The sequence below is a fragment of the Cuculus canorus genome, chromosome 1 (assembly GCF_017976375.1).
Source record: "Cuculus canorus isolate bCucCan1 chromosome 1, bCucCan1.pri, whole genome shotgun sequence".
In the NCBI taxonomy this organism is placed as follows: domain Eukaryota; kingdom Metazoa; phylum Chordata; class Aves; order Cuculiformes; family Cuculidae; genus Cuculus; species Cuculus canorus.
Window position 1 is genome coordinate 182,279,626 of NC_071401.1, and position 13,165 is coordinate 182,292,790.

Here is a 13,165-nt window from a genome sequence, read left to right on the forward strand (position 1 = left end):
AAAATTACTTTAAACCTAAAGCTGCTGTAGTGAAAAAAAGACTGGGCCAAGAAAATAACAGATTGCTATGCCTTCTAAGTTGCATTCTTATAGCAAAGGACTGCTATAAGCCTTTTAATATATGTGATGAAATTCTTAATACAAGCAAGTATCCCTGAGGAAACATATTTCAGGCATAATTTGAGTATCATAGTTCAGTAGGAAATGACTTTTTAGGCAACGTGTAACAATATCTCCACAGTCCTGTGATTGCGACAAAGAAAGAAACCACACTCCTCACTAGGAAGTTTTTCATACGATAGAGTCATATGAAAAATTGCAAGAGGGAAGATCTTTATCAACATAAAATTGCATGAGATACTCAAAATATTTTAAACCCTTCCAACCTCCAAAACACATCTGCATCATAATTTTAAATACAAATGTAATGCAAGAATTATTTGCCTATGTTAATCTCTGAACCACAGCTAAAGGTAAAATTCAAACTAGTAATTAGTAAGCAATAATTTCAGCTTTATGCCAAAAGAGAAAAGCAGCTTTGACAAGATTTTAGACCTACAGTCCATACCAACAATAACTTTGAAAATAAAGTCCTAACACAGCAGGTTTAAATTTTAATAACTTTATTTCTAGATCAAAATACCCAGTGGATGCAAATACTACAGATACGATGAGAAACTACACAAATTTTCACATGCCTGGCTCTGCTGCATATACTGAATAGAAGCATAATGCAACCAAGTATTCCCAAAACTATTCATAGTGCTAAACTTAAAGTCAGGTCTTCTTTACTACTAACTTTGTTCCAAAATAAAGAACAAACCCAAGCAATGCTACTGCTCCCATTTTTACTAATCTGTTTTCCAAGCTGTGTGCTTTGTCTGGAAGTTTCACTTGGCTGGGGTCATTCTTCTGTTCCTGCTGAGGCAGATATTAAGTTCATGTAGAAAGTGCAACAAAGAAAAAACAGTGTAAATGCTTCTTAAGTATGTCATAAAGCATCCAGTCCTAAGAACCTGCATGCATCTAAGACCGATACTATTTCTTTCTCACTTTCTCTGCCCTACTTCAACTGAAAGAGATGCATGCAACCTTTATCTTACTCGACGCTTAATCATTCTATAATACATATTAGAAAAACAAACTGTTTACAATCTTTATTCCTCAGGAGTAAAGTGCACTGCTAATAGATACTACAAGAATCTAATAACATCACATTTAAACTCCAATTATTAAATGTCTTAACCTAAATCTAACTCAAACAACTGTTCATTAAAAAAGCAAGTTAAATATGTAATAGATAAGACTTCCTGGAAATTAAAGGGAGAGTGAAAAGTACCTTAAAAGCCTGTTTGAATACAGGCTCAGTGGACCCTTGTCATGAAGTGCACCAGAGTTAAGTTCCCATTCCCCACCTTAGTTTATCATGCCTGGGAGGCCACCTCATTTATCGTGCTTTCAGAAATTATACGCTACAGACATAACATGTACTGCTGGCCAAGTCTTATAATGACTAAGCTTAGCAATCAGATGATTTAAAGGGAATTCATACAAACTTATTATCTAAGAGGTTTAACTGCTTCACTTAAATTGGCACTTCTCAGAATAAATGTTTCAGTGCTCTACTCATTCAAGACTGCCTTATTATAAATTAAGTAGCACAAAAGCGTTTTGTATTAAAGTCTTCATCAGTGAAATTCACAAAAACACTACAGTATTTTAATAAAACATTTTTGATGTAACAATTTTGATCACTAATGTTTGACACCTCTGTTTAACACTGGGTACAGAGCTGCTCTGCTTCACCTTGACAGCTATAAAACCTTAAGTACAGATGAGAGCAAAGTCAAGTGGCACCTAACTCAGATCCCCACCAGTGTTTGTAACTGATCTGCACATTCAGGAGGCAAATGCACACATACAATTCATTTTCGCATATGCAAAAAACAGATCACATATAGCTAAAAAGTTCTTTGCCACAACCTCTATCTTCCTCTTGAATATATTTGGTGTTAAGTGATTTATTGGGAGAAGGCTGTTATATTACATTAAATTTACTTAAACTGCAGGAAATTGCATTAGTAGCATTATACCCAAGGTCTGAGTTCCACATGGCTTCGTTCAGCAACAGATTCCTTTCTGACACTGATGCTCCATTTACACTATCCCAGCGGCCATTCTTTTTACTAGCCTATTACTTAAAATGACCCCATCTGACAAGAGGGTGTCATTGTGTTGGTTTGAGAATGACTGATGTGGTGCTAACATCTAGCCTTGACCTCTCCCACCCTCTTCTTTTGTCACTCTGCAGAGTTATCTGGGATGCCTCCCATTCAATCCATAAAACCTTAGTATCTTCCTTGTGAGTCAATAATTCCAAACAAAAGATTCCTTAATTAAGAAGCAAGAGTGCAAGTATTCAGAGTTGCATTTATGCCAGGGTGGTTGTCCAAGAGCACAGCACAATTCCACCTAATTCTTTCCTGCCGTAGGAAAAAAAAGATCCACTGTGCCTTCCCTTGGAGACTGTCTAAGTGCTGTGGAATATTCTAGATTATTTCTCATTCTGTCTGTGGAAAGGGAGAGAGGTGGATGCAAAGTCCAAGTTACAGCTAAAGAGCCTGTGACAGACCAAGGTACAAAACATTTCACTGAAGAATGCTCCACGGAGAAACTTGTATTTAACTTGCCTCACTCGCACATACCCACCTTCTCCATCAGGTCCTTTAGTTTCATAACTTCTCCTCTCAAGTTCTCAATACTGCAAACCAATTCTTTGTACACTTCAATAAAACTCTCTGTTGGTGCCCACTGCAACATTACCATCTGTTAATAGTTATTTGCCAGAGTTACTGTAGATTACAGTTTAATATTCTTTAGTTAACCTATCATAAAAGACAGTATCAGAAAAAGTCTGTAACTGCATTTATGCTGGGGTTTCATTGTATGATTTATGCACACTAGTCTCCATCAGCCTTTGTGGCAACCTTCTGTCACCTTAACTCCCCTATCAGTAGAAACAGAAAGAAACAGATCTATCCCCTTCAATTGTGCAGCTCAACTCTGAAATAATTTTAAAAAGCTTTGAAATAATTTAAAGTGTCCTCTAGAGAAAGCAAATTGAACGCATCTAAGTACATAATAATCAAGATGGCTGATGAGTAGTCATATTTTTCATTTTACAATGTAGAGTAATATTCTAGAATAGAATAATATACTCTAAACCCATCTTTTTTAATTTGGTCAAATACCTTGTGAGAATTTTTCAGGAAATGCTTATTTGCGGTCTGCACAGCAATTGTCAGCTTGCTACATTCTTTATTCAAGTCCCGAAGAAATGTGAGGACTTCATCTTCACTATAAAAATAAAACAATATTCCATTAATTGTTAAGGGCTGTAACTTTCTGCAAGCTGAACATCATCTACGCATACCCAACATTAGCTAGAAAGTCAGACATGCAGTTTCATTGAAGAAAAAAAAAATCCAGTGCCATTTTAACACACAGTATTTAAACACTACATTTAACGTCCCAGCGAGGTTTTGCTGGTGAGATTTTCGTTTCATTTGTTGGGTTTTGCTGGTTTTTGGTTCGTTGTGCCCTCCCTTGGAAGGACAACAAATCATTAAGTTATCTGTAATATTCAGCTAGTAAAATACACTGGAAGCCGGAAAACTGTCACCCAAAAGCTTTTCAGAAACATTCTATTAACCTCCACTTCTGTTTCCAACCTCTCATCAATCCAATATTACCAATGAGAACAGTTCATTACCAGCTGCATAAGTAATTTTTTAACACTATGTGTAGTAACTGAAACACCATTTTCCCAAGCACATGTGCCTACAGATCAGTCTTGCAACACCAGAAACAGAGAATTTATAGTCATTTTTGTGCTGACATATCAATATTCCTGACCTGCAGTTTGCATTTTTGAGTAGACATGGTGGGGGGTGGGGAGGAAATCTGGTTTGTACTTTGGAGCTAGGGCTGAAATAATTAGGTTAGAATCATTTGGTCTCCAGCACAGTGGAAAAAAAAAAAAAGAATCCAATAATACTGACTTGCCCCCTGGATCAGGAAGTATATTTCTTAAAGCCTAAAATATCTGATATTACCTACTTCAAAGAAAATTCATACTTGGTGCTCAAACAGAAGCAGGAAGACTACTTTAACAATTAGCTAGATCAGTATCTCCACAGAGTGGAGAAAAGGATAGAAAAATTTAACAGACTAATTTCAATGCTAAGTTCTCAGAGCTTCCACGTGACACTGACTCAATGTATTATACTGGAAGCTTCAGCAGAGAGTGTTAATTTTAAGTCATGGTGCTGGCCAGAAAGTTGTTAGCATTGATCGAGCAGAGAAGAAGGGGCAAGGAAGAAGATCATCCATTTGTTTTTACAGAGTAAGCTCTCAAAATCTTAAACTGCCGAGAAGTGCCTGCATCTCCAGCAGAAAAGTTTCTACTGGCTATAAGCCATTCAGGTGAATAACAAGCAAGGTCAAAATAAGAGACAATTTTAAGGAGACTGTATAGAGGCCTTGGCGATCTTATAGAGGCCTTCCAGTACCTAAAGAGGGCCTATAAGAAAGATGGGGAGAGACATTTTACAGACGCATGTAGTGATAGGACGAGGGTGGATGGCTTCAAATTGGAAGAGGGAAGATTTAGATGAGACACAAAGAAGAAATTCTTCACAATGAGGTCATGACGCGCTGGAACAGGTTGCCCAGGGATGTCCCCCTTCCGGGCAGTGTACAAAGCCAGATTGGATGGAGCCTTGAGCACTCTGATGTAGTGGAAGGCATCCCTGCCCATGGCAGGAGCGTTGGAATTGAGTGTTCTTTAAGGCCCCTTCTAACCCAAATCATTCTAAGATTTTAAGTTCCTATTGCGGGACTTCTTGTTATATTAATGGAAGAATCTGAATAAATTAATTTAGACCCAAACATTTCTCCTTCCCGTAGGGCAATCTGCTACCAAACCTAAATGCGGCATACTTGCACCACCGTGCTGCTGCTTCTGGTGGCAAAAAGGCATAACGAAATTTGCCAAGCAGCTAAACTAAGCCACATGCCAGTATGGTGCAAGTATCTAAACAGAGACTGAATTTAGCCCATAGAGCATTGTCTTCAACTTTGGCACAAGATGGTTAATTACCAGAGTTTCTACCACTCCTCAGTACATCCATGATACACAACACTGCTGAACTGTTAAGACTTCTAACACTTAAACCAGAAATCTATAGAAGCATTAACAGGGATGCTGGAGGTTAAAACTCAAGTCTGTTGATACCTTTTTATGGAGATGAGGAAGTAGAAAGGGTTATTATATTGTTTTTATAAAATAAGTTACCACTTGTTTGAAAGCAATATAACTGAACTAAATATTTAGGGTAAAAAAAATCCAAACACTAAACAAAACAATCATATCTGGAGAAAATCTGACAGTTTCTCCCACTTTAATACAGCCAAACCACGCTCACGAAAATTTCCTTCTACTTAAAGATGACTTTTTAGCTGGCTAGGATCAGTTATGGTACCTTCTGTGTTTTGTGATAAAGAGAATTATTTTTTGGAATTCTGGAAGGATCCTCAGCAAAAATAACATACATCACGGGCATGAAATACAGAGGAAATAAAAAGGAAAAGAAAAATATGTATACTTCTCATACTTCATTGTAACAGCAATAGTTCTAAAAAAAACATTTCCATATAAATTTTATATCTGTTGCAGTGACATGCTCTTATATTTGCAAATGGAAATAACTTTTTTTTAAAAAAATAATCACTTTTTAGAAGAATTAACGGCTGTCAAAACACCAGTGGCTAAACAGAAATAGACACTCTGTGAGTTTATAATCAATCAATTCAACATTTTCTACTATGTTAGTTTTTCTATGACTTAATGACTGATTTTCCTTCTCACAGAGTGACTTCGAACAAGTGGGAAGTAAAATCTTTATATAATAGCATGTAAACATAGCCTATGATTTTAGACTCAAGGTCAGATTCCTAGAATACATGTCAAGCCATTTTCTAGAAAGTTATGCAGTGCTAGCCATAACTGAAATGCTGTCATATTTTGTGTATTTCAATCTCAAATCAATCAGTCATTTTCTGGTTTAGAGAAATACATATGACCTGAAACCATACTGTACTAAGAATTCCATGTGTCAATGGCGTGTGAGACTGTACTGTGTTTTATTGTATTGTTTTGTATTTCTCCACTTATTCCCTCGGTTTGACTGTATAAACTAAACACCACAATGGACTAATCTGAAAAAAACATCTATTTCTGGCATAAAAATGCATGAAGCTTAAACTGGGCGAAGTCCTCTTAAGCTGCAGCTAATTAACCGCTGTTGAAGAGTCAACACCCCTTTCTAAAGGTGCCTGACTTGGACAGCTAGACACCCAGTAGGCCTGGCCTACTACCTCAGCTCAGCAGCAAAGCCTCTATTCTAATACTAACTGCTCAGGTGCAGTCCAGAGTATTTATGGTGCATCCATATCATACTGGTTTGTACCCTCTTGTGTACTGGAACTTTAGTTCTTCAGTCTTACAGTACAGGTACTGTTGTGCACCTGGGTTCTCTTCTGGAACTACATAGATACTTGCTTTTGATGGAGAAATTGTCTTACAGACTAGAAGCAGCATCAAGGTCCTGTATTAGGACATGAACAACCTGCTCAACCAGACCACTTCAGCCTTTCAAGAGCTTCCTCGAATGCCTCGCGTGTCCTCCCACATCCCACAGCTCAAACGCTGCATCATGCTGCGAAAACGTACCTAAAGCAGGCTGCAAAGCCTCTTTTGTATAAACACAGTAAGGGATACAGACACAGGCATAGTGCTAGCATCAGGAGCAATCAGTGTACATAAGAATGGCAAGACCACATCACAACATGACTGCTAACAGACAGTGCCAGTGCGATTCCACAGCCTCCAAAGGATGGTGACATAGAGAATGAACTTGAACGCAAGCACATTCTTCAGCCCAGTGAACAATGTCACTCATGAAGAGTCCAGCCTTACAGTACCTAAATAATGCAGACAGCTCTCCCCAGTGCATCTGACAGAGTAGCAGCACAGCTGTCTGGTCACTAGTCAAGAGGGAGGTAAGCACACCTTAAAAAGGTACTGAAACCTTATTTTCTAGATGATACGAAGTTATTCACAGAGCGAACTGGGTGTATGGGGGAGTTCTTTTCAGCCAGGACACTGCAAATAAGGCCACACAATCCTATGCAAATGGTGGTGGGACTGGGAAGAAAGAAAGAAGAACAGAAAACCTAACTTACTTGTGATGCAGCTATGGTATGAATAAGGAGCAGTACCTCCAAGCCAGTCTGTTCCAAGTTAAACACACACAGTTCAACTGGCTAAAGCCTCTGAAAGGCAAGCCACAGTCTTCTGTCAGAGCCCATTTCTAAAACTTTTGCAAATTAAAGTATCAAACTAATGCTATTTTCAGGAGGACTATTTCTACAGTTCTGTGAACTAAAAAGAGGAAAGATATAAATGCAGGATCTAAATTCAAGTCTAGGTCTCTCTTCTAGAAGAAAGATATTTACACAACAAAATAGAGGATAAAAGGTTTAAGAAATCTTAAGACACCTTTGCACTTGCTATAGCCTTCATTCTTCTTTCTGTGCTGGATGTGTGAAGTGCTCTACCAGTGCTTAGGAAAAAACCCTGAACCTATACAGAAGTCACATTTATGATTTAAGACAAATTTGATTGCAGGACTAACAGAGCCTGTGTTTTTTACAGACAACAGAGAATTAGAGAGACCACATCATGCCGGATCTGTAAGGGTCTACGACACTTGAAGCATAGAGAAGCAAGGAGGGCAAGATCTCACTTCCATGGAGAAATAACAAAATCTGCTCACTGAATCCTATCAGAGAAATTACAGAATGAGTTCATACTGGAGACCAAGAAGTCAGTTTCAGACTTTATGATACGAGCACAAGGTATGAAAACCCTGTACAGCAAGGCCATGAAACTCTTAAAGTACAAAGAAAGAATTCACCACTCAAAAAGATGGCCAAAGTAATGGCATATAATGACAAAATAACCCATGAACAGATTCCCACAACAGGAATCTATGTTTCTGACTTTCTTTGTACAAAACACACCTACCACCAGCCCTCATAATCCTCTAAATGGCATACTCTCGTTAACGTGGGAGTATGCATGGGATAAGATGTGAGAGAATTTTACCTTTGAGCAATAGAAAGCAATGCAGTCACCTTAAATAGTTCCTATTTCACTTCCATTTCCTTAGATATACGGTTAATACCTCAATTCCAGCTTCATCACTTCAGAGAGGTCTCCAATTCTTCTTTCTTCCACTTGTAGCTCGTTAGTAACATCTAGAAGTTTCTGTTGATCTCCAGGATTTGTAATGCCAATCTAAACTTGAATTACAAATATAAGTTTAATACTTGTTAGACATAACAGTACAGTATTATTTATTGTGCAAGCTTCTAATTATTAAAGGTCAAACAAAGTTATTGCAACCAACTACAATGCATACAACTGCCAAAGGAAAAATAACCACAGAAGTTATTCAACGATGCAAAATAAAATTACAAGAACTGGGGAAGAGCCAAACTGAGACTGCATAGGATATTCAGAAAATCTGCTTAAGATGTATTAAAAAAAATTAACAGCAGTTTTTATAAGTGCCCCAGTGTTGTTAGGGTGTTACGCTCATCTATTTCAGATTCATCTTAGTCATCTCTTATAGCAAAATAACGAATCATTATGACGATGGTACAGCATTAACTCAGGAAAAAAGAATGGAAACTATTAAATCAGCATCAAATGGAGAACTTTACAGGAAGAGGACAGATTTTAAGAGGGGCTTTTACAAGCTTTTGTGTATTTTTTCCAGCTAGAAAAAATGGTCTCATAAACTACAATACCTATTTTAAAATCTTATTTTCTTCTAGAATCTCATTTTAAAAATAAATTACATCTACAAAGAAATCTAGTTGCTTCATGCTACCTCCACACACCCAAATGATCAGAAAACTGTAGAGAGAGACATCATGAAATGTTAAAAAACACATTCAGCTGAATGTTTCTACCATAAAACAGCCTGTAAAAGCAGCCTTTTTATATATCTGAAGGACAGCATATTTATAAACTCAGAATAAATTCTTCACCCCAAATTAAAAGCAACTCTGAATACTACTTTGACACCAGCTTATACTGTCCCTAAACTCAAATTAGTTTATATTCTCTACCCTTGGCTAATACTGCAAATAACACAAAAGTTCTAAAGCATTCAAGGCTTTTTGTATTTTTTTTTTGCTAAAGTAAAGCACAATTTTCTTAAGAAGATATACACTACGTAACTGAGATTCTCCAAGAGATGCATGAAACAGAAAACATTGTCAGCTATGTTCTCCATCAACAATCTCATATTAAAGTTTAACTCATACTTAAGTCCTTGGCTAAGAATTTTCTTGCAGAATGCTAAAAGAAAAAAAAAAAGTCCATCTGTAAAAATGAAAGTGCTTCTGTGGCACATTCAATGTGCCACAGGGCAGAGGAAGGAGAGTCCTGGAACTGTGATATGGAAGCAAACAGATCAGATAATTCTCTAATGATGAAGGTAAAATTCTGGGTTATCTTTTTAATTTTGATGCTTCAGCTTTTCATTATGTATTCTCAAATCCAGAATAGGATGCCAATTTCTCTTATTCCAAACTAATAAACCTGAGAGAAAGGAACCTTCTTAGTCCTAAATGCATGTAGAAGTAAAATTACTTCTACTGCTGTCTTGCAAAAGACATGCTCAAAAAAAAGCAGACAAAAAAGATGCAAGTATTATGAGTAGCACAAAATCAGACAAACCCCTCCAAATGTTGAATAGACATGTTTTGGTATATTGAACAGACTTGTCTCAGTATGGAACAGTTTATAAGCTTAAGGAATGCAAGGACTTCAGCTTGAAAGAGTCATTGTTTAGGCTCTGTTGTAGAATACAGATAAAGGTATTTACAAAGAAAATATCTTTCTGATATTGTTTGATGGAGGAAAGTGTATCATGTTAGTGACAAGATTTCTCCCTGGTTCTCTGGATACAAGGCAGCTTGGCTCACAGGAATCCATCAGAGGTCATCATTAATCTTTGTAGTAATAAGATCCAGGCTCTTTAAAATAGCTGGCTGTTAGTTGAAGATCTGCCATCACAGTAAAAACTTTCAACTCTGGAGTTACGAGGAAGCAGATTAGATTTGTTCTATCAGCAGCGTGGGGAGAAACTGTTAGTACACCTCTAAAACTAGACTGCATCAAAAATTCAGAATAACTTATGAAGTGCTAATAAGCCAGGAGCGTTATGCCATTTTTTAAATTCTCCACTGAAGACTCACTAATCAATTTATGTCCCTGCACAACGCACAGCTTATTTTCTTGGATCTGTTTCCTGCTGTTGCAGAGCTAAGAGGCAAAACAATTCTGTTCTTTCGCACTTACTATGCAAGAGTGGCTGATCCAAATATTTATTTCAGTTTGCCAAAAAAAGCCCTCTTTATAACAGGGGGCCTCAAACCCATTAAGACACTGAAATGGAAGTTATCTGTTTGTGTGAAATTATACCTCTTTGGTGAAGGAATCATAAGGCTTAGCCATTCACTGAAGTCCACAATGACTGTCCATTCCCCAAATGTCCCCCAGACAAAACCAAGTAACAATTTCAACATCAAAAAAGGCAATTGATATGAACACGTACTCAGACCTTACTTTAATGCAATCACAACCAAGACAGCAGCTCACACAATGATGAGAAGAAAGCCATGAAAACCTCCTTTAAGAGCATAACTCCTATCATCAGGGGCTTTAGGATACATAAAAGCCCACACTAAGATGCTTATTTAATGGGCACAGTCCTGAGACTTCAGAAAAACAGTTACATCAGAACATGCTGACATGCCTCATAATATTATTTACAGAATTACTGAATGACCTGAGTTGGAAGAGATTCACAAGGATCATTGAGTCCAACTCCCATCCCTGCACAGGACAACCTTCAAATTTACACCATGTGTTCAAGTGCATTGTCCAAATGCTTCTTGAATATTGTTAGGCTTGGCCCCATGACTGCTTCCCTGAGGAGCCTGTTCCAGTGCTCCACCACCTTCTGAGTGAAGTGGCACATCTTCCTGCCATTCTCTTTGGTCCTATCAGTGGTCACTAGAGAGAAGAGATCAGTGCCTTCTCTTCCTCCTTCCCTTGTTAGGAAGCAGTAGGTCCAAGTGAACTCTTAAAAATCTCTTCAATGAAGTTCCCTATACGTGCATCCTCTGAGAATACAGAATTACCCTGAGCTCTGCCAAAACACAGAAACTCACTCAGTTACAAGACAGAACTTCAAAGCAAGACAACCTTGTGACATCGACTCTCGAGCAATGTTAACATCTGTTTGCAAACGCTGGTTCCAGATGCCAGAACACAGGCCTCCTTGGTACCAGAACAGGGTGGGGGGAAAATTGACACTGGACATAGCTAGGTATCGGTAAGAGGGACCAGGCCTGAAAGAGCTATTTTAAGGCGGCATCTCTGGTATCCCAGACCAGGTACTGTGTGCTCAGAAGAATCCTCCGGCCTGAAGTACTTGTACTGTTCAAAGAAGACTCTTATAGCTGGATTTTATTATGGCATCCTCCTGTTAGCACAGGGAGTCTTTCCTTTCCCACAGGAACAATTTTAGCAAAGACTAAGAAAAAGCAACCACCCTCTCAACTGGGAACACAAACCTTCTAATAATGCATCACTTAGTACTGGATAACAGCAAAATACCAACCCTCCTAGCTGCAGTAAACAGTTAGTTTTATAAACCTGTGTGGGATATGAGATTCCACAATGTAAAGAGAGCTCTTGTTTTTCCAACAGAAATTATCACCTCACAATTGAGGAACAGATTTAAAGTAGTTGTTCAGGATCATTCACTGCTAATCCTAGCACTGATTTCCTTTCAGGGAAAACATACTTATGAACTAAAAAAGGTAAGAACTGGTCTAAAAAGGAAGTATTTCCTGCTCGCCCCAACTCCCACAACATTGCAGGAAAGAAATACTGAGGACTTTTCTGCCTAGATCTGACTACGAAGCGAAAGATGCAAGAATTCAACTCTCAGAATTCAAGGCTGATCTGTGAGATTACACACTTTATAAAAGGTCTATATTCACATTAAAATTCAAGAAATTGCAGAATATTCTTAAAACAGATCTTAAAAAAAGTTCTTACAAAGTTATATGTTTCTGAAGAGAAGTTAAGACATTCAAAACATTTAAGAAAGAGGAGAGAACTAAATTAAGCTCTAAAGTAATATACTGACCTCTATCAAGTCATCTTTTTGCATCATCAGAAGCTGTCTTAAAGTTACATCTTTTTCCTGTATAAAACAAAGGGCTTTCTGTCATCAAAGAGTTCCAGAAGAAAACACTGTTTTCATTCAGTTTTTTTCACTTATGTTTTACTTCAGTTTTCAAAACCAAAACCAGCTACACAACATTATCAAAATAACAAAAGGAATTCTCTAGTTTAAAAATACCACGCTGTGACTAATAATCAAAATAAAGCAAAGCAATCCAGTCCACTGCAGTTTAACTTAACACTTGGTAAAAAACTACTGTTTAATGAATCAATTTGAATTAATACAGTAATAGTGATAGAACTTTTTTTTTATGCTGCAGGTGCATTTTCTTTTCATGGTTTACTTTACAGATAGCACACATACCACAAACTTACCTTCAACAATCCTACTATGTGTTCTAGACCAACACCATGTAAAAACACTTCCACGTCATCAAAAGCTGAATAGGAACTGTAAGTATAATTAATAAGATTTGAAATGAAAACATTGGAAATCAACAGCTGCATAGTGCTAGTTTATTTCCTTATACCAGAAAAAGCCTGTGAACTTCCTAAATAACCTAAACCCATTACAAAAAGGGAGGGATCTGTTCTAAAACTGAGGTCATTAAATACAGGCGCTATTTAGGAGTATGAGTCTTTGAAGAGTACCAGAAGATCAATTTTATTTAAAAGATTATCACCTTCATGGCAAGTACACAGGGACTCAAAAGATGATCCTCAAGGAATGGCTAGATCCCACAGGAGACCTGGTTTGTAGATGCAGAG

General features: G+C 37.5%; 1 protein-coding gene across 1 annotated transcript in view; it reads right to left on the reverse strand.

Annotated features, from left to right (window-relative positions):
- Positions 1-652: 652 nt before the first annotated feature.
- The window catches only part of ASZ1 (ankyrin repeat, SAM and basic leucine zipper domain containing 1), a 34,960-nt gene continuing 22,447 nt past the window's right edge, over positions 653-13,165 (reverse strand). Inside the window, exons 8-13 of the mRNA XM_054078658.1 lie at positions 12,773-12,848; positions 12,360-12,416; positions 8,310-8,422; positions 3,252-3,357; positions 2,710-2,826; positions 653-921 (exon numbers count right to left, since the gene is read on the reverse strand). Coding sequence (XP_053934633.1) covers positions 778-921; positions 2,710-2,826; positions 3,252-3,357; positions 8,310-8,422; positions 12,360-12,416; positions 12,773-12,848 — 613 coding nt within the window. The 3' untranslated portion in view covers positions 653-777. The remainder of the gene's footprint in view (positions 922-2,709; positions 2,827-3,251; positions 3,358-8,309; positions 8,423-12,359; positions 12,417-12,772; positions 12,849-13,165) is intronic.